This window comes from Salmo salar, chromosome 26, assembly GCF_965601325.2.
Source record: "Salmo salar chromosome 26, fSalSal1, whole genome shotgun sequence".
NCBI lineage: Eukaryota > Metazoa > Chordata > Actinopteri > Salmoniformes > Salmonidae > Salmo > Salmo salar.
The window spans coordinates 15,945,314-15,973,176 of record NC_138316.1 but is presented as its reverse complement, the minus strand read 5'-3'; the positions used below and the strand labels follow the sequence as shown (position 1 = coordinate 15,973,176).

General features: G+C 41.2%; 2 protein-coding genes and 1 long non-coding RNA gene across 3 annotated transcripts; all 3 read left to right on the top strand.

The window, feature by feature from the left end:
- Positions 1 to 114: 114 nt before the first annotated feature.
- Positions 115 to 11,010, top strand: ist1 (IST1 factor associated with ESCRT-III). Its single transcript, XM_045707986.2, has 10 exons — positions 115 to 204; positions 859 to 955; positions 2,515 to 2,695; positions 4,539 to 4,626; positions 5,023 to 5,106; positions 6,371 to 6,481; positions 7,341 to 7,505; positions 7,828 to 7,953; positions 8,527 to 8,572; positions 8,702 to 11,010. The coding sequence occupies exons 2-10, from the start codon at positions 868 to 870 to the stop codon at positions 8,872 to 8,874; spliced, it is 1,062 nt and encodes a 353-aa protein (XP_045563942.1). The 5' UTR covers positions 115 to 204; positions 859 to 867; the 3' UTR covers positions 8,875 to 11,010.
- Positions 11,011 to 13,077: 2,067 nt separating this feature from the next.
- On the top strand, positions 13,078 to 15,767 carry LOC145864219 (uncharacterized). The gene is made up of 2 exons (XR_014382818.1): positions 13,078 to 13,326; positions 13,459 to 15,767. It is a non-coding gene; the product is annotated as an uncharacterized LOC145864219 (long non-coding RNA).
- A 5,046-nt stretch (positions 15,768 to 20,813) lies between these two features.
- LOC145864317 (IST1 homolog) lies at positions 20,814 to 24,892 on the top strand. The gene is made up of 3 exons (XM_082969930.1): positions 20,814 to 20,939; positions 22,793 to 22,838; positions 22,971 to 24,892. The coding sequence occupies exons 1-3, from the start codon at positions 20,814 to 20,816 to the stop codon at positions 23,141 to 23,143; spliced, it is 345 nt and encodes a 114-aa protein (XP_082826056.1). The 3' UTR covers positions 23,144 to 24,892.
- Positions 24,893 to 27,863: the final 2,971 nt, after the last annotated feature.

Below are 27,863 nucleotides of genomic sequence, written 5' to 3'. Positions count from 1 at the left end.
TGGGTCTAATTTCTTTGAAATCTAGTTTATGGCTCTCAAATCCACTATCGCCTTCTAGTGGTGTAAACAGCAGGTGTGAAACGCCCACGTTTTGCACATTTCCCGTGACGTCACTCGGTCTTGTTTTTGTGTGTATTGAAGGAGGAAGACTCGCATTCACGGAAGTCAAGCAACTCGACAAGTTGCTGTTAACCTAGCTAACAGGTAATGTCAAAAAATTGTGTTCATTAGATATAAAATGTAAATTATTATATATACTATGCCTTTTATTGGTTGGTTGTTTTTTTAAGGTAACATTACTGTAGCTAGCTGGATACGTTTTATTCGAACAGCACTGCTTTGTTTATCAGACGTTAGCTAGCTATCTTGCTAGTATAGCTAGCAACTAACGTTAGTAGTTAACTATATTTCTTCATCCTTGTTGTTCAAACTAGCTAGTTAGCTAACTATTTCCTTTACTATGTGATCCATCAACATGGGTTTTGTTCATTAAAATGTTTATACTTTCTGATAGAGGTGTAAGCTAGTTAGACGGTTATTGGTTTCGGGGGTAGATACTGTTAGCTTTTTAGCTAGTTAAGTTAGCTACATAGCTCAATGTCTGTCAGTTTTATATGTCCGATCCAGTTCTACCAGCCTGTAGTTACTGGTGTGGCCATCAACCTGCTCACATGATGGTGATGACTCACTAGTGTAGAAACCTCTCCTTATTCCCTCATCTCCTTCATCTTCACGTTCTCTGAACAAAGGATAGGTGAAAACAATATGGTGGGTGATGTCAGTGTGGAAAAGAAATTGTCACACTTGCCAGTATGTATTGGCTCCTCTTTTCAATACCAACTTATTTTGTTTCCTTAGTTGGCCATCATGCTCGGGGGAGGATTCAAAGCAGAAAGACTCCGGGTCAATCTCCGACTGGTGATCAATCGCCTGAAGCTCTTGGAGAAAAAGAAAAGTGAGCCAGGCAACAACAGTACCAGTCAAAACTTTGGACACACTTACTCATTCCAGGGGTTTTCTTTATTGTTACTATTTTTTACATTGTAGAATAATAGTGAATATATCAAAACTATGAAATAACACATGTGGATTCATGTAGTAACCCCCAAAAAAGTGTTAAACAAATCAAAATATTTTATATTTGAGATACTTCAAAGTAGCCACCCTTTGCCTTGATGACAGCTTTGCACTCTCTTGGCATTCTCTCAACCAGCTACATGAGGTAGCCACCAGGAATGCATTTCAATTAAGAGGTGTGCCTTTGTAGAAAGTTAATTTGTGGAATTTCTTTCCTCAATGCATTTGAGCCAATCAGTTGTGTTGTGACAAAGTAGGGGTGGTATACAGAAGATAGCCCTATTTGGTTAAAGACCAAGTCCATATTATGACAAGAACATCTCAAATAAGCAAAGAGAAACGACAGACCGTCATTACTTTAAGACATGAAGGTCAGTCAATCTGGAACATTTCAAGAACTTTGAACGTTTATTCAAGTGCAATCGCAAAAACCATCAAGGGCTATGATGAAACTGGTTCTCATGAGGACCGCCACAGTAATGGAAGACCCAGAGTTAATTCTGCTGAGGATAAGTTCATTAGAGAGTTACCAGCCTCAGGAATTGCAGCTCAAAGAAATGCTTCACAGAGTTCAAGTAACAGACACATCTCAACATCAACTGTTCAGCGGAGACTGTGTGAATCAGGCCTTCATGGTCGAATTGCTGCAAAGAAACCACTACTAAAGGACACCAATAATAAGAGACTTGCTTAGGCCAAGAAACACAATCAATGTACATTAGACCAGTGGAAATCAGTCCTTTGGTCTGATGAGTCCAAATTTGAGATTTTTGGTTCCCACCGCTGTGTCTTTGTGAGATGCAGAGTAGATGAACTGATGATCTCCTCGTGTGGTTCCCACCATGAAGCATGGAGGTGCGGGGGTGCTTTGCTGGTGACACTGTCAGTGCTTTATTTAGAATTCAAGGCACACTTAACCACCATAGCTACCACAGCATTCTGCAGCGATGCAGATGACCTGACCTCCACAATCACCCGACCTCAACCCAATTGAGATGGTTTGGGACGAGTTGGACCGCAGAGTGAAGGAAAAGCAGCCAACAAGTGCTCAGCATATGTGGGAACTCCTTCAACACTGTTGGAAAAGCATTCTTCATGAAGCTGGTTGAGAGAATGCCAAGAGTGTGCAAATCTGTCATCAAGGCAAAGGGTGGCTACTTTGAAGAATCTAAAATATATTTAGATTTTTGTTTTGGTTACCACATGATTCCATGTGTTATTTAATAGTTTTCATGTCTTCACTATTCTACAATGTAGAAAATAGTAAAAATAAAGAAACCCTTGAATGAGTAGGTGTGTCCAAACTTTTGACTGGTACTGTACATGCACACACAAACAGTGTGCAAGCTGTAGTCTAGGCTCTGTTATTTGAAATTTTTGTGTCTCGGGTTGTCTGTAAAATAAATGCTTACAGAATGGATCTTCTGCCCTTTGTAGCTGAGCTAGCTCAGAAAGCGCGGAAGGAGATTGCAGACTACCTGTCAACAGGAAAGGATGAGCGAGCACGGATCCGTGTGGAACACATCATCAGAGAGGACTACTTGGTGGAGGCCATGGAGATCCTAGAACTGTACTGTGACCTGCTGCTGGCTCGCTTTGGCCTCATCCAGTCCATGAAGTAAATGAGCCAGCCTAGAGGACTCAGACAAGGAGGCTCTTTCTCAATTGTTTATTTCCTTGCATCATGTCTCCTTGTTGCCTCCTCTTGTTGCCTCCTCGTTTTGAGACGGAGACGAGAGAGGATGCAAGGAATTGAGTAAAGACAATTGAAAGAAAAGCCAAAATTTCTCCTGGTCAAGGAAAAACTCCTTGCCCTATTATGGGTGTTTTTGAGTTTATCCTTCAGGGCTTGACATTAACGCTTGTCCGGGACAGATAAAACAAATAGTTGGACAATAAGAATACAGATTTAATGTAAGTTGTCTGGATGGACAAGGAAAAAAATTGAATCCTAAAATTTCTCCGATCAGAATTGGACCAGGGTCTTCAGCATGCAATGTGTTGCGCACAGTTTTGCGGTCACGAGATGATCAAAGCTCAGAGCATATTTGTTGATATTCCTTGCTAGTTAGTGAGTTATTTGCCCACTGACGGTACATTTTTGATTAGCGAACGGATCATACGGCCATGAAAATCGTGAAAAAGTCACGTGTACATCCCCTGCGTTTATGCCAGTGTGATTGGACCTGAGGAGAGAGATTGTAGCAGCTAGACTATGGCCTATAAAATAATAATAGACTAACAGACGGACTAGTTAGCCAATTCAAAACATATCGTGTAGCTTGGCTGGTTATCTTGGTAGTTAAGTATTTCGCTAATAGCATGTATTAATGTCATGTCCGATGTCCTACAAAAATGTTGTCCAGTGCTCCTGAATAAATGACTGTCGCGCAGTTGATGAACGGGTGGAAACCTACTCCTGTTATGCTTTTTAATTAAAAAAAAAACTCAAACACTCAAAATTGGGAGTTGACTCTATTCAACATTGGGCATGTCATTCTGACAGTGTTAAAAATATTCTTAGAATAGCTAGGGCCGGGATGAAACCAGTGTCGCAATATTTCTTCCATGAAAACCCAACTATTTGGTTAAAAACCTGCTGTATGTAAAATATTGTGTGCTACAGCTTGGAAAATACAAAAATATGACTCTGGATAAAAAATGTATGTTTGTTTCCAACATAGGGCTGTTTTCCTAAAGAAGTTAAATCCGCTTCGTGTTTTGTTTCCTTGCCACGATACTAACGAGTATTGCCCCGGCCCTAAGAGTAGCCTAATTTTGAAATTACTCCTACCCTATCAATAGATCTCCACGAAAACCTTCATATTACAGCCTTACATGGTTATAGATAAACATGTCTTAGAGAGTTACCTTGCTTTGAAGTAGCCTACTTAAGCCATTTGATCCCTTATTCATTAAATAGTATTTGATTGTAATTGTAAAGTTTAAAAATGATTTATGTTATTTAAGGATTGCCAACCATCCTCCAGGAGAGCCTTAAAGGGCGGCAGGTAGCTTAGAGCATTGAGCCAGTAACAAAAGTCGCTGGTTGGAATACCCGAGCCGACAAGGTGAAAAATCTGTCAATGTGCCTTTGAGCAAGTTCCTTAACACTAATTTGCTACAGGGGGCGCCGTACTACTATGGCTCACCCAGTAAAACTACACATTTCACTGCACCTATCTGGTGACATAACATTTTGTATTTTTTTTAAGGGGCTGTGTTCTGTTTTGAGACAGTCTGAATATGCAAAGAAGTCAATAGGCAGAGGGTGGCTTACATTTTCTGATTCTCTGTATGGTAATGATAATTGTGTTTTGTAAAGTGGTTCCTTGCATCATACAACCCCATGTTAAGTCACTCTTTTGGCCCATGATGTTACAGAGCATTTGTCATTTGAGCTTTCAGACAAGTAAAAAATCAGTCAATCCCTTAACACCAATTTGTCTGTTCCTTGAAAGAGAGCTCGACCCTGGCCTGCAGGAGGCTGTGTCCACTCTCATCTGGGCAGCCCCACGTCTGCAGTCTGAGGTCAACGAGCTCAAAATTGTGAGTAGTATGCAATGTGCGTTAACATGTCTAGTCGCTTGGACTAGTCTTATTATACTGCCTAATTTAAACACTTTCATCCTGCCCATTCCCCAATACACATGTTACTATTGGACTATAAATTGTGCCGTCCTGTATTATACTTATGCTACAATGTATTATTCTATTCAACTGCCATTTACTTTATGTTCATATTTTTATATTTTATTATTTTTTGTTGCATTGTTGAAGAAACCTGCAAGTAAACATTTTGTTTTGGACCATGTATATCATACATATCCTCTACATAGGACTAATAAAACTTGAAACTAGTTCTCAGTAATAAATAAATAAATAATGCTGTTTGTACACTTTTTGCTGTATTGTGATCCTTGATACTGTGCTTTCTCCATACAGGTGTCTGATCAGCTGTGTGCCAAATACAGCAAAGAGTATGGCAAGCTCTGTAGGACAAACCAAATCGGGACAGTCAACGATAGGGTATGCATTTTCACATGGTCTGCTTCAAGATACAGTACCAGTCAAAAGTTGGGACACACCTACTCATTCAAGGGTTTTTCTTTATTTTGACTATTTTCTACATTGACATCAAAACTATGAAATAACACATATGGAATCATGTAGTAACCAATAGTGTTAAACAAATCCAAATATATTTTATATTTGAGATTCTTCAAAGTAGCCACCCTTTTCCTTGATGACTGCTTTGCACACTCTTTGCATTCTCTCAACCAGCTTCATGAAGTAGTCACCTGGAATGCATTTCGATTAACAGGTGTGCCTTGTTAATTTGTGGGGTTTAATTCCTTCTTAATATGTTTGAGCCAATTGGTTGTGTTATGACTAGGTAGGGGTGGTATACAGAAGATAGCCCTATTTGGTAAAAGACCAAGTCCATATTATGGCAAGAACAGCTCAAATAAGCAAAGAGAAATGACAGTCCGTTACTTTAAGACAGTTAAATATGGAAAATTTCAAGAACTTCAAGTGCAGTTGCAAAAACCATCAATGTCTTTGTGAGACGCATAGTAGGTGAACTAATGATCTCCTCGTGTGGTTCCCACCGTGAAGCATGGAGGTGGAGATGTGGGGATGCTTTGCTGGTGACACTGTCGGTGCTTTATTTAGTATTCAAGGCACACTTAACCACCATAGCTACCACAGCATTCTGCAGCAATACACCATCCCATCTGGTTTGCGCTTAGTGGAACTATTTTTGTTTTTTGACAGGACAATGACCCAACACACCTCCAGGCTGTGTAAGGGCTATTTGACCAAGAAGGAGAGTTATGGAGTGCTGCATCAGATGACTTGGCCTCCACAATCACCCGACCTCAACCCAATTGAGATGGTTTGGGATGAGTTGGACCGCAGAGTGAAGGATAAGCAGCCAACAAGTGCTCAGCATATGTGGGAACTCCTTGAACACTGTTGGAAAGCATTCTTCATGAAGCTGGTTGAGAGAATGCCAAGAGTGCAAATCTGTCATCAAGGCAAAGGGTGGCTACTTTGAAGAATCTCAAATATGATATATATTTTGATTTGTTTAACACTTTTTTGGGGGGTTACATAAATCCATATGTGTTATTTCATAGTTTTGATGTCTTCACTATTCTACAATGTAGAAAAAAGTAAAAATAAAGAAAAACCCTTGAATGAGTATCCAAACTTTTGATTGGTACTGTATACATGTTTTGTTTTCTGTGTGCCTAAAACATTTCTCTGTCTCTACTTTACCCCATAGCTTATGCACAAACTGAGTGTAGAGGCTCCTCCTAAGATCCTGGTGGAGCGCTACCTCATTGAGATTGCCAAGAATTACAACGTGCCCTACGAGTCAGACGCCATGGTCAGAGTGAGTATCTGATGATGAAACCTGTCTGCCTCCCGCCATTCACCTGTGTGCCTGTCTCCCTGTGCCCACCCCCTGACTGACTCTACTATTTATATACTACCAAGTCTGGAACCAACAGGACCCTGAACATCTTCTACCCCCAAGCCATAAGACTGCTAAATAGTTACCCGGACTATCTGCATTGACCCTTTTTGCACTCTTTTGACTCATCACATACACTGCAATCATTACCTGTCCTGTTGCCTAGTAACTTTATTCCAACTTATATGTACATATCTACCTCAATTACATTGACCCAGTACTGGTAACCCATGTATATAGCCATGTTATTAGTACTCATTGTGTATGTATTATTACTTTGATTACGTGTTATTCTTTTTCTATTATTTCTCTGTTTTCTTTCTCTGCATTGTTGGGAAAGGCCCGTAAGTAAGCATTTCACTGTTAAAGCCAACTTGTGCTTCATCTGAAAATGTGGTCAGAGGCTTCGTATGGAGGGTGTGACGCTCATTGCGGAGCCTCCGGAAGCATGCAGAGGCCAAGTCAAGCTCCGTACCGTTTCGCCGGGCACCTCTCGAATTTTGTAACAATGCTGAGGGCTCTGTTTAGCTCCGCATTGACGTTATTGGTTGACGGTATGTGAGGGAGGGAGGACCTGTATAAACGCAAAGTCACTTCCTTGACAACGGCTCCGCTGCGCGCGAGAAAGTATGAATGCACTGACTTCTGCAGAGGCCGTATCACCATAAATGCTGCATGGCCAATGCAGACGTTGGATTGATCATGCAGTACCTTTTAGTCTACACCTGTTGTTTATGATGCATGTGATTAATAACATTTTATTCCCCCCCCCCCCCAGCCGGAGGTGTGTACAGGCGAGGAGGCTGACCTCATAGACGTGGACTCTGACTTCAAGAAGCCAGGCGGAGGAGGTGGGGGTGGCGGCGGCGGCTTCACCGCTGGAGCCATGCCTATGCCCATGGGCCCCCCATCAGCGTTCAGCTACCCAACACCCAAAGGAGCAGTAAGACCATTTTTTTCCCAATAGTGGCTTGAATGACACCACTCCTGTTTTGCGAGATAGTTGCTTACAGATGGAGTCCGCAGTAGGGGGAAACAGCGCCGCTGACCGCTATTGTTCATGCAGCATGGGGGAAAAGGTGCTTTTTCTATCGCGTGGGCAATGTCAGAGAAGAAGAAAACGGTGTTAGTTGTTTGAAGTAACTTCGTTGTTGTTGTAACATCGCCAACAGACATGGCTGTTTCACCATTAAGGATTCCAGCTTTAAGAAATATAGAGATGTTGATATGAATGGGATGTTTTTATACATTTTCATTTTTTTTAGATGCCCGGCCTCATAGGGTTCAACGGCCCCTCTGTTGGCACATATGATGCCTTTAACAACTTCCAGCCTCGAATGAGAGATGGGCACCCCCCTGAGCTGCCGAGCTGCCCCCCCACCTACGAGTCTGTAAGTGTCAGAGCCCCCTGCCCCTTCTGCTTCTCCAGACAGATGGACAGCCGGCCATTTCACCTTCCAGGGAAGAGGAGTTCATTATAGTTTGCTTGTGCCATCGCTTGTCTCTGCAGCACAGTGCTATGCTACAGGGACGTGATAGGGATTGGATAAGAACAGATAGAATGTGGAAACGGCCATAGCTGGTATTAACTGTTAATCACTAACCTTGTGCTGAACTGCATACGACTGTCTTTTGAACGCTCTGAGTGATTTATAATATGCTGAAACAGATCTGCTTGATGTCAAACTAGTATGTTACTGGATGTGGTAGGGAAGCAATGTTCTTCATAGTGAAGTGAATGCAATTTGAGCGTAATTATATTATTAGCTCTTGCTTTTTGCTCATTCTTACCCCAGCGGTGTTGACTTTCTCAGCATTGCACTACTTCAATGATTATTCCTCCCCCAATCACATACTAACATACAAAAACATTGTTTTTCTCTGCCTTCTCATGTATCTATACAACTTTAACATTTCAACATGCAGGCAGGGTAGAGAGATCATGATGTGTGTGTATTTTTCAGATTGATGAGCTGTCTATTAAACCTTCTGATCGATCCCAGGTCTCTGGTAAGTTTTCAATGAATATTTCCTTTCCTACACGTCAATCTCTTCAGCAATAGTATTGCTTTCTTTTTGCATAACGGTTGCATTGGGGTGTATTTGTAATGTCAATCTAAACATATGTTCTTTCCACAGGCCCCGGGCCTTCATCCCAGATCTACGATAACAATGCCCTCCCTGAGCTGCCCTCAGTTCCCGACACGCTTCCCACTTCCTCCTTTGGAGTTGGACGAAACACTGCGAGCTCTGATGACATCGACTTTGATGACCTGTCACGGCGCTTTGAGGATCTGAAGAAGAAGACCTAATCTTCCAGTATCCCATCATGCTCCTCTGTGTTGTCAGTCACCGCAGTTACAGGATCAGGAAATGTTGAAATATTTGGATTGGCACACTGCAATGAAACTCTCCTCACTGTGTAGTTTGACTGATGTTAACATTAACTGTACCTCATTCAAACACACGTGTCTGTCTGGCACACTGAAGGTGAAGGCCCTTTAGAATGCTATTTGACAGTACATTTTGCAGTACACTTTATTATCAACTACGTCCAATCAAAACTGGACCATATAGATGTCATCTTTATATGAGCACTTTGGATATAAAATGGCCTTCCTGATAGTTACTAGTACTCTATTTAACCTCAATCTTTCTCGTTGTTATGGTTGTCACGTATCCCCTTGACTCAGTATGAGACAACATTTGGTTAATAATCAAATAGTCTTAACTAATAGTGTCTCTCGTCCAGAGACTGGATTGAGTAATCCAGAATGTCAATGGTTTGTCGTTGTGGGTTTCATGAAACTGGTTTTTACCTGTCACTGAATCGCATACTAGGAAAATCCTGTTTTCTGGCAAACCCATTATGTCGAAATATTCAGGCCTAGGACATTTTCAAGGCAGTAACACCCTGTCTATGTCAGGTTTTACCCTCATTACTCTCTGGCTCTGGACCTTTGGTGACGTCTGACACCAGTTCTATGACATATCTGTTACCTTAAATGGGGTGGAGGGATTCAATTAGACTTGATTGATAAAGTGGGGTATTGAAATATGTAATACACAATGTTATTTACAGGATTGATTGTTTTACTTGTACAGCAAAAAGATGTTGGTAGGAGGTTGAAGGCAAGAGTTGGAAAATTATTTGTATTTTGTAAATTTGTTGTAATAAAATCCACTTAATGTTTTAAAGATGATTTAGTTCAACCCTATACATGCACTTTCCATGTTTGTGTAAAATAACCCATGCAGTGTATTGGCGAATGGAATGCATGATTTGACTGGTGACAGAAATGATACTCTATATGAAAAACTACTTGATCATGTAAGTTTGATGTAGATACGCCCCTCAAAATGTAATGGGTTCTTCTTCCTCTTTGTGTAATAGAGGTTTGTAGTGTGATTCAGTATGTTATCTATGTATGTGCGCCACACTGCATTTACCGTCATCGGAGGCCTTCCCATTCTATAAGTATATTCAGACTATGTACACGTAACATGCGGTGGTGGAAAAACGACCCAATTTTCATACTTGAATAAAAGTAAAGATGCCTTAATAGAAAATGACTCAAGTGAAAGTCACCCAGTAAAATACTACTTGATTAAAAGTCAAAGTATTTGGTTTTAAATATACTTAAGTATCGAAAGTATAAATAATAAAAAATTCCTTATATTAAGCAAAACAGAAAACTACATTTTTGTGGTTTTAAAATTTACAGATAGCCAGGGGCACACTCGCACATAATATACAAACTAAGCATTTGTGTTTAGTAAGCCCACCAGATCAGAGGCGGTAGAGACGACCAGGGATGTTCTCTTGATAAGTGTGAATTGGACCAATTTCTTGTCCTGTTAAGCATTCAAAATGTAACAAGTACTTTTGGGTGTCAGGGAAAGTGTATGTTGTAAAAAGTACGGTCTTTTTTGGGGGGGAATGTAGTGAAGTAAAAGTTGTAAAAAATATAAATAGTAAAGTACAGATACTCCAGAAAACAACTTAAGTAGTGCTGTAAAGTATTTTTACCTAAGTACTTTACACCACTTGTAACATGCCTATTTCTTAATTTATATAATCTTTGTTAAAAATAGTTCAAAGTTTTTTTATTTTATGAAAATGTATTGAATCTTGGTGCTGGAAGTAGTTTTGATAAAGGAGAGAAAAGGGGCTGGATTTGCTATTCCTGTCTTATAGCTCGTTTTCACTAATATATGATGGATGGAAGTTAGGACTGTCTACTCCACCATCCTAAAATAAGACTTTAACACTACTGTACAGTAACCCGCTCACTGCTTTGACTGCTCATCCTCTTAGGTGTAATGTAGGATTGTTTGAAGAATGTTTGATACTAACTTTGATTAGCAAGTGTACTGTATATCTTGTCACAAAACAGATATTAGCCTATGTTTTTTTCTGTCTAATAAAGGACATATTTCTAATTGAAGTTCTGGGGTGGCTAATTTTCTTAGATGTAATTGTTTCGATGTTCTCATATCTTGTCAAGTGAATAAGTGCTACTGTAATCAAGGAACTCAGTTGGTAGTGCAGTGTAGATACTAGTACTGCCACTAGAGAGGGTAGATCACTAGTGTTAGTTGTTTGAAGTAACTTCGTTGTTGTTGTAACATCGCCAACAGACATGGCTGTTTCACCATTAAGGATTCCAGCTTTAAGAAATATAGAGATATTGATATGAATGGGATGTTTTTATACATATTCGTTTTTTTTTTTAGATGCCCGGCCTCATAGGGTTCAACGGCCCCTCTGTTGGCACATATGATGCCTTTAACAACTTCCAGCCTCCAATGAGAGATGGGCACCCCCCTGAGCTGCTGAGCTGCCCCCCCACCTACGAGTCTGTAAGTGTCAGAGCCCCCTGCCCCTTCTGCTTCTCCAGACAGATGGACAGCCGGCCATTTCACCTTCCAGGGAAGAGGAGTTCATTATAGTTTGCTTGTGCCATCGCTTGTCTCTGCAGCACAGTGCTATGCTACAGGGACGTGATAGGGATTGGATAAGAACAGATAGAATGTGGAAACGGCCATAGCTGGTATTAACTGTTAATCACTAACCTTGTGCTGAACTGCATACGACTGTCTTTTGAACGCTCTGAGTGATTTATAATATGCTGAAACAGATCTGCTTGATGTCAAACTAGTATGTTACTGGATGTGGTAGGGAAGCAATGTTCTTCAAATCAAATCTAATTTATTTGTCACATACACATGGTTAGCATGTGTTAATGCAAGTGTAGCGAAATGCTTGTGCTTCTAGTTCCGACCATGCAGTAATATCTAACAAGTAATCTACCAATTCCACAACAACTACCTTGTACACACAAGTGTAAAGGAATGAATACGAATATGTACATAAAAATATATAAATGAGTGATGGCCGAACGGCATAGGCAAGATGTAATAGATGGTATGGAGTACAGTATATACATATGAGATGAGTATTGTAGGGTATGAAAACATATAAAGCAGCATTGTTTAAGGTGGCTAGTGATACATTACATCAGGATGGCAAGATGCAGTAGATGGTATAGAGTACAGTATATACATATGAGATGAGTAATGTAGGTTATGAAAACATTATATAAAGTGGCATTGTTTAAAGTGGCTAGTGATACATCTAATTACATCAAGATGCAGTAGATGGTATGGCGTACAGTATATACATATGAGATGAATAATGTAGGTTATGTAAACATGATCTAATATAAATAATATAAAGTGGCAAGTGATAAATCGATTACATCAATTTTCCCGTTATTAACGTGGCTTGAGTAGAGTCAGTATGTTGGCAGCAGCCACTCAATGTTAGTGATGGCTGTTTAACAGTCTGATGGCCTTGAGATAGAAGCTGTTTTTCAGTCTCTCGGTCCTCGCTTTGATGCACCTGTACTGACCTCGCCTTCTGGATGATAGCGGGGTGAACAGGCAGTGGCTCGGGTGGTTGCTGTCCTTGATGATCTTTTTGGCCTTCCTGTGACATGGGGTGGTGTAGGTGTCCTGGAGGGCAGGTAGTTTTCACCCGGTGATGCGTTGTGCAGACCTCACTACCCTCTGGAGAGCCTTCCGGTTATGGGCGGAGCAGCTGCCATACCATGCGGTGATACAGCCCGACAGGATGCTCTCGATTGTGCATCTGTAAAATTTTGTGAGTGTATTTGGTGACAAGCCGAATTTCTTCAGCCTCCTGAGGTTGAAGAGGCGCTGCTACGCCTTCTTCACCACGCTGTCTGTGTGGGTGGACCATTTCAGTTTGTCCGTGATGTGTACGCCGAGGAACTTAAAACTCTCCACCCTCTCCACTACTGTCCCGTCGATGTAGATAGGGGGCTGCTCCCTCTGCTGTTTCCTGAAGTCCACGATCATCTCTTTTGTTTTGTTGACATTGAGTGCGAGGTTATTTTCCTGACACCACACTCCGAGGGCCCTCACCTCCTCCTTGTAGGCCGTCTCGTCGTCTTCATAGTGAAGTGAATGCAATTTGAGCTTAATTATATTATTAGCTCTTGCTTTTTGCTCATTCTTACCCCAGCGGTGTTGACTTTCTCAGCAATGCACTACTTCAATGATTATTCCTCCCCCAATCACATACTAACATACAAAAACATTGTTTTTCTCTGCCTTCTCATGTATCTATACAACTTTAACATTTCAACATGCAGGCAGGGTAGAGAGATCATGATGTGTGTGTATTCTTCAGATTGATGAGCTGTCTATTAAACCTTCTGATCGATCCCAGGTCTCTGGTAAATTGTTTTCAATGAATATTTCCTTTCCTACATGTCAATGTCTTCAGCAATAGTATTGCTTTCTTTTTGCATAACGGTTGCATTGGGGTGTATTTGTAATGTCAATCTAAACATATGTTCTTTCCACAGGCCCCGGGCCTTCATCCCAGATCTACGATAACAATGCCCTCCCTGAGCTGCCCTCAGTTCCCGACACGCTTCCCACTTCCTCCTTTGGAGTTGGACGAAACACTGCGAGCTCTGATGACATCGACTTTGATGACCTGTCACGGCGCTTTGAGGATCTGAAGAAGAAGACCTAATCTTCCAGTATCCCATCATGCTCCTCTGTGTTGTCAGTCACCGCAGTTACAGGATCAGGAAATGTTGAAATATTTGGATTGGCACACTGCAATGAAACTCTCCTCACTGTGTAGTTTGACTGATGTTAACATTAACTGTACCTCATTCAAACACACGTGTCTGTCTGGCACACTGAAGGTGAAGGCCCTTTAGAATGCTATTTGACAGTACATTTTGCAGTACACTTTATTATCAACTACGTCCAATCAAAACTGGACTGTATAGATGTCATCTTTATATGAGCACTTTGGATATAAAATGGCCTTCCTGATAGTTACTAGTACTCTATGTAACCTCAATCTTTCTCGTTGTTATGGTTGTCACGTATCCCCTTGACTCAGTATGAGACAATATTTGGTTAATAATCAAATAGTCTTAACTAATAGTGTCTCTCGTCCAGAGACTGGATTGAGTAATCCAGAATGTCAATGGTTTGTCGTTGTGGGTTTCATGAAACTGGTTTTTACCTGTCACTGAATCGCATACTAGGAAAATCCTGTTTTCTGGCAAACCCATTATGTCGAAATATTCAGGCCTAGGACATTTTCAAGGCAGTAACACCCTGTCTATGTCAGGTTTTACCCTCATTACTCTCTGGCTCTGGACCTTTGGTGACGTCTGACACCAGTTCTATGACATATCTGTTACCTTAAATGGGGTGGAGGGATTCAATTAGACTTGATTGATAAAGTGGGGTATTGAAATATGTAATACACAATGTTATTTACAGGATTGATTGTTTTACTTGTACAGCAAAAAGATGTTGGTAGGAGGTTGAAGGCAAGAGTTGGAAAATTATTTGTATTTTGTAAATTTGTTGTAATAAAATCCACTTAATGTTTTAAAGATGATTTAGTTCAACCCTATACATGCACTTTCCATGTTTGTGTAAAATAACCCATGCAGTGTATTGGCGAATGGAATGCATGATTTGACTGGTGACAGAAATGATACTCTATATGAAAAACTACTTGATCATGTAAGTTTGATGTAGATACGCCCCTCAAAATGTAATGGGTTCTTCTTCCTCTTTGTGTAATAGAGGTTTGTAGTGTGATTCAGTATGTTATCTATGTATGTGCGCCACACTGCATTTACCGTCATCGGAGGCCTTCCCATTCTATAAGTATATTCAGACTATGTACACGTAACATGCGGTGGTGGAAAAACGACCCAATTTTCATACTTGAATAAAAGTAAAGATGCCTTAATAGAAAATGACTCAAGTGAAAGTCACCCAGTAAAATACTACTTGATTAAAAGTCAAAGTATTTGGTTTTAAATATACTTAAGTATCGAAAGTATAAATAATAAAAAATTCCTTATATTAAGCAAAACAGAAAACTACATTTTTGTGGTTTTAAAATTTACAGATAGCCAGGGGCACACTCGCACATAATATACAAACTAAGCATTTGTGTTTAGTAAGCCCACCAGATCAGAGGCGGTAGAGACGACCAGGGATGTTCTCTTGATAAGTGTGAATTGGACCAATTTCTTGTCCTGTTAAGCATTCAAAATGTAACAAGTACTTTTGGGTGTCAGGGAAAGTGTATGTTGTAAAAAGTACGGTCTTTTTTGGGGGGGAATGTAGTGAAGTAAAAGTTGTAAAAAATATAAATAGTAAAGTACAGATACTCCAGAAAACAACTTCAGTAGTGCTGTAAAGTATTTTTACCTAAGTACTTTACACCACTTGTAACATGCCTATTTCTTAATTTATATAATCTTTGTTAAAAATAGTTCAAAGTTTTTTTATTTTATGAAAATGTATTGAATCTTGGTGCTGGAAGTAGTTTTGATAAAGGAGAGAAAAGGGGCTGGATTTGCTATTCCTGTCTTATAGCTCGTTTTCACTAATATATGATGGATGGAAGTTAGGACTGTCTACTCCACCATCCTAAAATAAGACTTTAACACTACTGTACAGTAACCCGCTCACTGCTTTGACTGCTCATCCTCTTAGGTGTAATGTAGGATTGTTTGAAGAATGTTTGATACTAACTTTGATTAGCAAGTGTACTGTATATCTTGTCACAAAACAGATATTAGCCTATGTTTTTTTCTGTCTAATAAAGGACATATTTCTAATTGAAGTTCTGGGGTGGCTAATTTTCTTAGATGTAATTGTTTCGATGTTCTCATATCTTGTCAAGTGAATAAGTGCTACTGTAATCAAGGAACTCAGTTGGTAGTGCAGTGTAGATACTAGTACTGCCACTAGAGAGGGTAGATCACTAGTGTTAGTTGTTTGAAGTAACTTCGTTGTTGTTGTAACATCGCCAACAGACATGGCTGTTTAACCATTAAGGATTCCAGCTTTAAGAAATATAGAGATATTGATATGAATGGGATGTTTTTATACATATTCGGTTTTTTTTTTAGATGCCCGGCCTCATAGGGTTCAACGGCCCCTCTGTTGGCACATATGATGCCTTTAACAACTTCCAGCCTCCAATGAGAGATGGGCACCCCCCTGAGCTGCCGAGCTGCCCCCCCACCTACGAGTCTGTAAGTGTCAGAGCCCCCTGCCCCTTCTGCTTCTCCAGACAGATGGACAGCCGGCCATTTCACCTTCCAGGGAAGAGGAGTTCATTATAGTTTGCTTGTGCCATCGCTTGTCTCTGCAGCACAGTGCTATGCTACAGGGACGTGATAGGGATTGGATAAGAACAGATAGAATGTGGAAACGGCCATAGCTGGTATTAACTGTTAATCACTAACCTTGTGCTGAACTGCATACGACTGTCTTTTGAACGCTCTGAGTGATTTATAATATGCTGAAACAGATCTGCTTGATGTCAAACTAGTATGTTACTGGATGTGGTAGGGAAGCAATGTTCTTCAAATCAAATCTAATTTATTTGTCACATACACATGGTTAGCATGTGTTAATGCAAGTGTAGCGAAATGCTTGTGCTTCTAGTTCCGACCATGCAGTAATATCTAACAAGTAATCTACCAATTCCACAACAACTACCTTGTACACACAAGTGTAAAGGAATGAATACGAATATGTACATAAAAATATATAAATGAGTGATGGCCGAACGGCATAGGCAAGATGTAATAGATGGTATGGAGTACAGTATATACATATGAGATGAGTATTGTAGGGTATGAAAACATATAAAGCAGCATTGTTTAAGGTGGCTAGTGATACATTACATCAGGATGGCAAGATGCAGTAGATGGTATAGAGTACAGTATATACATATGAGATGAGTAATGTAGGTTATGAAAACATTATATAAAGTGGCATTGTTTAAAGTGGCTAGTGATACATCTAATTACATCAAGATGCAGTAGATGGTATGGCGTACAGTATATACATATGAGATGAATAATGTAGGTTATGTAAACATGATCTAATATAAATAATATAAAGTGGCAAGTGATAAATCGATTACATCAATTTTCCCGTTATTAACGTGGCTTGAGTAGAGTCAGTATGTTGGCAGCAGCCACTCAATGTTAGTGATGGCTGTTTAACAGTCTGATGGCCTTGAGATAGAAGCTGTTTTTCAGTCTCTCGGTCCTCGCTTTGATGCACCTGTACTGACCTCGCCTTCTGGATGATAGCGGGGTGAACAGGCAGTGGCTCGGGTGGTTGCTGTCCTTGATGATCTTTTTGGCCTTCCTGTGACATGGGGTGGTGTAGGTGTCCTGGAGGGCAGGTAGTTTTCACCCGGTGATGCGTTGTGCAGACCTCACTACCCTCTGGAGAGCCTTCCGGTTATGGGCGGAGCAGCTGCCATACCATGCGGTGATACAGCCCGACAGGATGCTCTCGATTGTGCATCTGTAAAATTTTGTGAGTGTATTTGGTGACAAGCCGAATTTCTTCAGCCTCCTGAGGTTGAAGAGGCGCTGCTACGCCTTCTTCACCACGCTGTCTGTGTGGGTGGACCATTTCAGTTTGTCCGTGATGTGTACGCCGAGGAACTTAAAACTCTCCACCCTCTCCACTACTGTCCCGTCGATGTAGATAGGGGGCTGCTCCCTCTGCTGTTTCCTGAAGTCCACGATCATCTCTTTTGTTTTGTTGACATTGAGTGCGAGGTTATTTTCCTGACACCACACTCCGAGGGCCCTCACCTCCTCCTTGTAGGCCGTCTCGTCGTCTTCATAGTGAAGTGAATGCAATTTGAGCTTAATTATATTATTAGCTCTTGCTTTTTGCTCATTCTTACCCCAGCGGTGTTGACTTTCTCAGCAATGCACTACTTCAATGATTATTCCTCCCCCAATCACATACTAACATACAAAAACATTGTTTTTCTCTGCCTTCTCATGTATCTATACAACTTTAACATTTCAACATGCAGGCAGGGTAGAGAGATCATGATGTGTGTGTATTCTTCAGATTGATGAGCTGTCTATTAAACCTTCTGATCGATCCCAGGTCTCTGGTAAATTGTTTTCAATGAATATTTCCTTTCCTACATGTCAATGTCTTCAGCAATAGTATTGCTTTCTTTTTGCATAACGGTTGCATTGGGGTGTATTTGTAATGTCAATCTAAACATATGTTCTTTCCACAGGCCCCGGGCCTTCATCCCAGATCTACGATAACAATGCCCTCCCTGAGCTGCCCTCAGTTCCCGACACGCTTCCCACTTCCTCCTTTGGAGTTGGACGAAACACTGCGAGCTCTGATGACATCGACTTTGATGACCTGTCACGGCGCTTTGAGGATCTGAAGAAGAAGACCTAATCTTCCAGTATCCCATCATGCTCCTCTGTGTTGTCAGTCACCGCAGTTACAGGATCAGGAAATGTTGAAATATTTGGATTGGCACACTGCAATGAAACTCTCCTCACTGTGTAGTTTGACTGATGTTAACATTAACTGTACCTCATTCAAACACACGTGTCTGTCTGGCACACTGAAGGTGAAGGCCCTTTAGAATGCTATTTGACAGTACATTTTGCAGTACACTTTATTATCAACTACGTCCAATCAAAACTGGACTGTATAGATGTCATCTTTATATGAGCACTTTGGATATAAAATGGCCTTCCTGATAGTTACTAGTACTCTATGTAACCTCAATCTTTCTCGTTGTTATGGTTGTCACGTATCCCCTTGACTCAGTATGAGACAATATTTGGTTAATAATCAAATAGTCTTAACTAATAGTGTCTCTCGTCCAGAGACTGGATTGAGTAATCCAGAATGTCAATGGTTTGTCGTTGTGGGTTTCATGAAACTGGTTTTTACCTGTCACTGAATCGCATACTAGGAAAATCCTGTTTTCTGGCAAACCCATTATGTCGAAATATTCAGGCCTAGGACATTTTCAAGGCAGTAACACCCTGTCTATGTCAGGTTTTACCCTCATTACTCTCTGGCTCTGGACCTTTGGTGACGTCTGACACCAGTTCTATGACATATCTGTTACCTTAAATGGGGTGGAGGGATTCAATTAGACTTGATTGATAAAGTGGGGTATTGAAATATGTAATACACAATGTTATTTACAGGATTGATTGTTTTACTTGTACAGCAAAAAGATGTTGGTAGGAGGTTGAAGGCAAGAGTTGGAAAATTATTTGTATTTTGTAAATTTGTTGTAATAAAATCCACTTAATGTTTTAAAGATGATTTAGTTCAACCCTATACATGCACTTTCCATGTTTGTGTAAAATAACCCATGCAGTGTATTGGCGAATGGAATGCATGATTTGACTGGTGACAGAAATGATACTCTATATGAAAAACTACTTGATCATGTAAGTTTGATGTAGATACGCCCCTCAAAATGTAATGGGTTCTTCTTCCTCTTTGTGTAATAGAGGTTTGTAGTGTGATTCAGTATGTTATCTATGTATGTGCGCCACACTGCATTTACCGTCATCGGAGGCCTTCCCATTCTATAAGTATATTCAGACTATGTACACGTAACATGCGGTGGTGGAAAAACGACCCAATTTTCATACTTGAATAAAAGTAAAGATGCCTTAATAGAAAATGACTCAAGTGAAAGTCACCCAGTAAAATACTACTTGATTAAAAGTCAAAGTATTTGGTTTTAAATATACTTAAGTATCGAAAGTATAAATAATAAAAAATTCCTTATATTAAGCAAAACAGAAAACTACATTTTTGTGGTTTTAAAATTTACAGATAGCCAGGGGCACACTCGCACATAATATACAAACTAAGCATTTGTGTTTAGTAAGCCCACCAGATCAGAGGCGGTAGAGACGACCAGGGATGTTCTCTTGATAAGTGTGAATTGGACCAATTTCTTGTCCTGTTAAGCATTCAAAATGTAACAAGTACTTTTGGGTGTCAGGGAAAGTGTATGTTGTAAAAAGTACGGTCTTTTTTGGGGGGGAATGTAGTGAAGTAAAAGTTGTAAAAAATATAAATAGTAAAGTACAGATACTCCAGAAAACAACTTCAGTAGTGCTGTAAAGTATTTTTACCTAAGTACTTTACACCACTTGTAACATGCCTATTTCTTAATTTATATAATCTTTGTTAAAAATAGTTCAAAGTTTTTTTATTTTATGAAAATGTATTGAATCTTGGTGCTGGAAGTAGTTTTGATAAAGGAGAGAAAAGGGGCTGGATTTGCTATTCCTGTCTTATAGCTCGTTTTCACTAATATATGATGGATGGAAGTTAGGACTGTCTACTCCACCATCCTAAAATAAGACTTTAACACTACTGTACAGTAACCCGCTCACTGCTTTGACTGCTCATCCTCTTAGGTGTAATGTAGGATTGTTTGAAGAATGTTTGATACTAACTTTGATTAGCAAGTGTACTGTATATCTTGTCACAAAACAGATATTAGCCTATGTTTTTTTCTGTCTAATAAAGGACATATTTCTAATTGAAGTTCTGGGGTGGCTAATTTTCTTAGATGTAATTGTTTCGATGTTCTCATATCTTGTCAAGTGAATAAGTGCTACTGTAATCAAGGAACTCAGTTGGTAGTGCAGTGTAGATACTAGTACTGCCACTAGAGAGGGTAGATCACTAGTGTTAGTTGTTTGAAGTAACTTCGTTGTTGTTGTAACATCGCCAACAGACATGGCTGTTTAACCATTAAGGATTCCAGCTTTAAGAAATATAGAGATATTGATATGAATGGGATGTTTTTATACATATTCGGTTTTTTTTTTAGATGCCCGGCCTCATAGGGTTCAACGGCCCCTCTGTTGGCACATATGATGCCTTTAACAACTTCCAGCCTCCAATGAGAGATGGGCACCCCCCTGAGCTGCCGAGCTGCCCCCCCACCTACGAGTCTGTAAGTGTCAGAGCCCCCTGCCCCTTCTGCTTCTCCAGACAGATGGACAGCCGGCCATTTCACCTTCCAGGGAAGAGGAGTTCATTATAGTTTGCTTGTGCCATCGCTTGTCTCTGCAGCACAGTGCTATGCTACAGGGACGTGATAGGGATTGGATAAGAACAGATAGAATGTGGAAACGGCCATAGCTGGTATTAACTGTTAATCACTAACCTTGTGCTGAACTGCATACGACTGTCTTTTGAACGCTCTGAGTGATTTATAATATGCTGAAACAGATCTGCTTGATGTCAAACTAGTATGTTACTGGATGTGGTAGGGAAGCAATGTTCTTCAAATCAAATCTAATTTATTTGTCACATACACATGGTTAGCAGGTGTTAATGCAAGTGTAGCGAAATGCTTGTGCTTCTAGTTCCGACCATGCAGTAATATCTAACAAGTAATCTACCAATTCCACAACAACTACCTTGTACACACAAGTGTAAAGGAATGAATACGAATATGTACATAAAAATATATAAATGAGTGATGGCCGAACGGCATAGGCAAGATGTAATAGATGGTATGGAGTACAGTATATACATATGAGATGAGTATTGTAGGGTATGAAAACATATAAAGCAGCATTGTTTAAGGTGGCTAGTGATACATTACATCAGGATGGCAAGATGCAGTAGATGGTATAGAGTACAGTATATACATATGAGATGAGTAATGTAGGTTATGAAAACATTATATAAAGTGGCATTGTTTAAAGTGGCTAGTGATACATCTAATTACATCAAGATGCAGTAGATGGTATGGCGTACAGTATATACATATGAGATGAATAATGTAGGTTATGTAAACATGATCTAATATAAATAATATAAAGTGGCAAGTGATAAATCGATTACATCAATTTTCCCGTTATTAACGTGGCTTGAGTAGAGTCAGTATGTTGGCAGCAGCCACTCAATGTTAGTGATGGCTGTTTAACAGTCTGATGGCCTTGAGATAGAAGCTGTTTTTCAGTCTCTTGGTCCTCGCTTTGATGCACCTGTACTGACCTCGCCTTCTGGATGTTAGCGGGGTGAACAGGCAGTGGCTCGGGTGGTTGCTGTCCTTGATGATCTTTTTGGCCTTCCTGTGACATGGGGTGGTGTAGGTGTCCTGGAGGGCAGGTAGTTTTCACCCGGTGATGCGTTGTGCAGACCTCACTACCCTCTGGAGAGCCTTCCGGTTATGGGCGGAGCAGCTGCCATACCATGCGGTGATACAGCCCGACAGGATGCTCTCGATTGTGCATCTGTAAAATTTTGTGAGTGTATTTGGTGACAAGCCGAATTTCTTCAGCCTCCTGAGGTTGAAGAGGCGCTGCTACGCCTTCTTCACCACGCTGTCTGTGTGGGTGGACCATTTCAGTGTGTCCATTATGTACGCCGAGGAACTTAAAACTCTCCACCTTCTCCACTACTGTCCCGTCGATGTAGATAGGGGGCTGCTCCCTCTGCTGTTTCCTGAAGTCCACGATCATCTCTTTTGTTTTGTTGACATTGAGTGCGAGGTTATTTTCCTGACACCACACTCCGAGGGCCCTCACCTCCTCCTTGTAGGCCGTCTCGTCGTCTTCATAGTGAAGTGAATGCAATTTGAGCTTAATTATATTATTAGCTCTTGCTTTTTGCTCATTCTTACCCCAGCGGTGTTGACTTTCTCAGCAATGCACTACTTCAATGATTATTCCTCCCCCAATCACATACTAACATACAAAAACATTGTTTTTCTCTGCCTTCTCATGTATCTATACAACTTTAACATTTCAACATGCAGGCAGGGTAGAGAGATCATGATGTGTGTGTATTCTTCAGATTGATGAGCTGTCTATTAAACCTTCTGATCGATCCCAGGTCTCTGGTAAATTGTTTTCAATTAATATTTCCTTTCCTACATGTCAATCTCTTCAGCAATAGTATTGCTTTCTTTTTGCATAACGGTTGCATTGGTGTGTATTTGTAATGTCAATCTAAACATATGTTCTTTCCACAGGCCCCGGGCCTTCATCCCAGATCTACGATAACAATGCCCTCCCTGAGCTGCCCTCAGTTCCCGACACGCTTCCCACTTCCTCCTTTGGAGTTGGACGAAACACTGCGAGCTCTGATGACATCGACTTTGATGACCTGTCACGGCGCTTTGAGGATCTGAAGAAGAAGACCTAATCTTCCAGTATCCCATCATGCTCCTCTGTGTTGTCAGTCACCGCAGTTACAGTATCAGGAAATGTTGAAATATTTGGATTGGCACACTGCAATGAAACTCTCCTCACTGTGTAGTTTGACTGATGTTAACATTAACTGTACCTCATTCAAACACACGTGTCTGTCTGGCACACTGAAGGTGAAGGCCCTTTAGAATGCTATTTGACAGTACATTTTGCAGTACACTTTATTATCAACTACGTCCAATCAAAACTGGACCATATAGATGTCATCTTTATATGAGCACTTTGGATATAAAATGGCCTTCCTGATAGTTACTAGTACTCTATGTAACCTCAATCTTTCTCGTTGTTATGGTTGTCACGTATCCCCTTGACTCAGTATGAGACAACATTTGGTTAATAATCAAATAGTCTTAACTAATAGTGTCTCTCGTCCAGAGACTGGATTGAGTAATCCAGAATGTCAATGGTTTGTCGTTGTGGGTTTCATGAAACAGTTTTTTACCTGTCACTGAATCGCACCTGTTTTCTGGCAAACCCATTGTGTCGAAATATCCAGGCCTAGGACATTTTCAAGGCAGTAGCACCCTGTCTATGTCAGGTTGAAGCAGTGCTACTGTAATCAAATGAACTCAGTTGATAGTGCAGTGTAGATACTAGTACTGTCACTGGAGGGTAGATTACTACATGAATAGTGACTGATATGCTTGACTGATATGGATGCCTCAGTGGATGAGGCAGGTAAAGGGTTACACACAGGACACAGAAAAGAGTCTCCTAAGCCTTGAGGGACCCATCTCCAAGAGAGCAGGGTTTCATTCAATGACCTTGAAAATACTTTGAAACAAACAGAAATAAAAATAAGTGTACTTCAATTAAGTTTGAAGTGGACCCTTCGTTTTAGGAACTTTCCCAAGTTTTGAGCTTGCAGAACACGACCCAGGTTCCTGCAGTGGGAGGCTTGTTTGACACTGTTGTCTTGCGTAGATCTGTAGCATCGCAATGGGATGTTTTCCTGGAACTCTCAGGATCTTGAGGCTTTTGTCAATGCTGACAAAACTTTTTGTCTTGATGTGTTTTGCCAGTGGATGTAAGGGAGTTGGGGTGACTCGGTGAAGTGGACTGGCCCAACAGTACAAAGCTCTATGACATTATTAATGTATGAAATGTATGCATTCACTACTGTAAGTCGCTCTGGATAAGAGCGTCCGCTAAATGACTAAAATGTAAATGTAAATGTAATGATTTCTATGTGGAATGCCTATTCTCTGTGCCAGTTGCATTACAGTGGTTCAAAATAAGTCCCTCAGAGTCACAGGGGGCTGCTGAGGGGAGGACGGCATAATGGCTGGAATGGAGTAAATGGAATTGATGTGTTCGATACCATTTCATTAATTCAGTTCCAGGCATTACTATGAGCCTATCCTCCGCAATTAAGTTGCCAGAGGCCTACTGTGCTCAGTCCTTATAACTTCAAAGAGAGGAGATGCTACATCAGAGTGGTCTTTGATCTGTGGCTCTCCAGTTGTATTCATGGTCACATCGCAGAGCGTCCTGTCCTGTCCAGATGACTGTCTGAGAGGTTCTTTTTTCATTTTTTCATTTTTTATTTCACCTTCATTTAACCAGGTAGGCTAGTTGAGAACACGTTTTCATTTACAACTGCGACCTGGCCAAGATAAAGCAAAGCAGTTCGACACATACAACAACACAGAGTTACACATGGAATAAACAAACATACAATCAATAATACAGTAGAAAGAAGTCTATATACAGCATGTGCAAATGAGGTAGGATAAGGGAGGTAAGGCAATAAATATTCCATGGTGGCGAAGTAATTACAATATAGCAATTAAACACTGGAATGGTAGAATGTACAGAAGATGAATGTGCAAGTAGAGATACTGGGGTGCAAAGGAGCAAGATAAATAAATACAGTATGGGGATGAGGTAGTTGGATGGGCTATTTACAGATGGGCTATGTACAGGTGCAGTGATCTGTGAGCTGCTCTGACAGCTGGTGCTTAAAGCTAGTGAGGGAGATAAGAGTCTCCAGCTTTAGTGAATTGTGCAGTTCGTTCCAGTCATTGGCAGCAGAGAACTGGAAGGAGAGGCGGCCAAAGGAAGAATTGGCTCTGGGGGTGACCAGTGAGATATACCTGCTGGAGCGCGTGCTACGGGTGGGTGCTGCTATGGTGACCAGTGAGCTGAGATAAGGCGGGGCTTTACCTAGCAGAGACTTGTAGATGACCTGGAGCCAGTGGGTTTGGCGACGAGTATGAAGCGAGGGCCAGCTAACGTGAGTGTGCAGGTCTCAGTGGTGGGTAGTATATGGGGCTTTGGTGACAAAACGGATGGCACTGTGATAGACTGCATCCAATTTATTGAGTAGAGTGTTGGAGGCTATTTTGTAAATGACATTGCCAAAGTTGAGGATCGGTAGGATGGTCAGTTTTACAATGGTATGTTTGGCAGCATGAGTGAAGGATGCTTTGTTGCGAAATAGGAAGCCGATTCTAGACTTAATTTTGAATTGGAGATGTTTAATGTGAGTCTGGAAGGAGAGTTTACAGTCTAACCAGACACCTAGGTATTTGTAGTTGTCCACATATTCTAAGTTAGAACCGTCCAGAGTAGTGATGCTGGACGGGTGGGCGGGTGCGGGCAGCGATCAGGTGAAGAGCATGCATTTAGTTTTACTTGCATATAAGAGCAGTTGGAGGCCAAGGAAGGAGAGTTGTATAGCATTGAAGCTCGTCTGGAGGTTAGCTAACACAGTGTCCAAAGAAGGGCCAGAGGTATACAGAATGGTGTCGTCTGCGTAGAGGTGGATCAAAGAATCACCAGCAGCAAGAGCGACATCATTGATGTATACAGAGAGAGTTGGCCTGAGAATTGAACCCTGTGGCACCCCCATAGAGACTGCCAGAGGTCCGGACAACAGACCCTCCGATTTGACACACTGAACTCTATCAGAGAAGTAGTTGGTGAACCAGGCGAGGCAATCATTTGAGAAACCAAGGCTGTTGAGTCTGCCAATAAGAATGTTGGGATTGACAGAGTCGAAAGCCTTAGCCAGGTCGATGAATACGGCTGTACAGTAATGTCTCTTATCGATGGCGGTTATGATATCGTTTAGGACCTTGAGCGTGGCTGAAGTGCACCCATGACCAGCTCTGAAACCAGATTGCATAGCGGAGAAGGTACGGTGGGATTCGAAATGGTCGGTAATCTGTTTGTTAACTTAGCTTTCGAAGACCTTAGAAAGGCAGGGTAGGATAGATTTAGGTCTGTTGCAGTTTGGGTCTAGAGTGTCTCCGCCTTTGAAGAGAGAGATGACCACGGCAGCTTTCCAATCTATGGGAATCTCAGACGATACGAAAGAGAGGTTGAACAGGCTAGTAATAGGGGTTGCAACAATTTTGGCAGATACATTTAGAAAGAGACGGTCCAGATTGTCTAGCCCGGCTGATTTGTAGGGGTCCAGATTTTGCATCTCTTTCAGAACATCAGCTATCTGGATTTGGGTGAAGGAGAAATGGGGGAGGCTTGGGCGAGTTGCTGTGGGGGGAGGAGGGCTGTTGATCAGGGTAGGGGTAGCCAGGTGGAAAGCATGGCCAGCCGTAGAAAAATGCTTATTAAAATTCTCAATTATAGTGTATTTATCGGTGGTGACAGTGTTTCCTAGCCTCAGTGCAGTGGGCAGCTGGGAGGAGGTGCTCTTATTCTCCATGGACTTTACAGTGTCCCTGTCACGAGCAGGTAGAACTGTTTTAGGGTGAGTCAAGCGCAGGAGACTGAGGTCCGTTGGAACAAATTTGATTTAATAAATCCAAAGGCAAAATCCATATACGGCTGGGAGCACAACAGTCAAAAAGACTAAAAGAAGCTCCGCTCAAAAGGGCAGACGGGGCACAGCCCGGGCAACCCTACTGCCTATACAATAAGTCGTAACCCAAACAATATGACACCACACGTAACAAAGAACAATCCCGCACGAATTCTAACTAAACACAGACAGACTAAATACCCCCCCACTAATGACAAACACGAAACAGGTGCAATCAAAAAACAGACATAACTAACAGACACTGAAACACAGATCGGTGGCAGCTAGTAGGCCGGCGACGACGAACGCCGAGCACCGCCCGACCGAGGAGAGGCGCCACCTTCTGTGGACGTTATGACAGTCCCAGAACTTTTTAGAGTTTGTTCTACATAATGCAAATTTCTGCTTGAAAAAGCTAGCCTTAGCTTTCCTAACTGCCTGTGTATATTTGTTCCTAACTTCCCTGAAAAGTTGCATATCACGGGGGCTATTCAATGCTAATGCAGAACGCCACATGATGTTTTTGTGCTGGTCAAGGGCAGTCAGGTCTGGAGAGAACCAAGAGCTATATCTGTTCCTGGTTCTTCATTTTTTGAATGGGGCATGCTTATTTAAGGTGAGAAAGGCACTTTTAAAGAATAACCAGGCATCCTCTACTGACGGGATGAGGTCAATATCCTTCCAGGATACCCGGGCCAGGTCTATTAGAAAGGCCTGCTCACTGAAGTGTTTTAGGGAGCGTTTGACAGTGATGAGGGGTGGTCGTTTGACCGCAGACCCATTACGAATGCAGGCAATGAGGCAGTGATCACTGAGATCTTGGTTGAAAACAGCAGAGGTGTATTTGGAGGGCAAGTTGGTTAGGATGATATCTATGAGGGTGCCCATG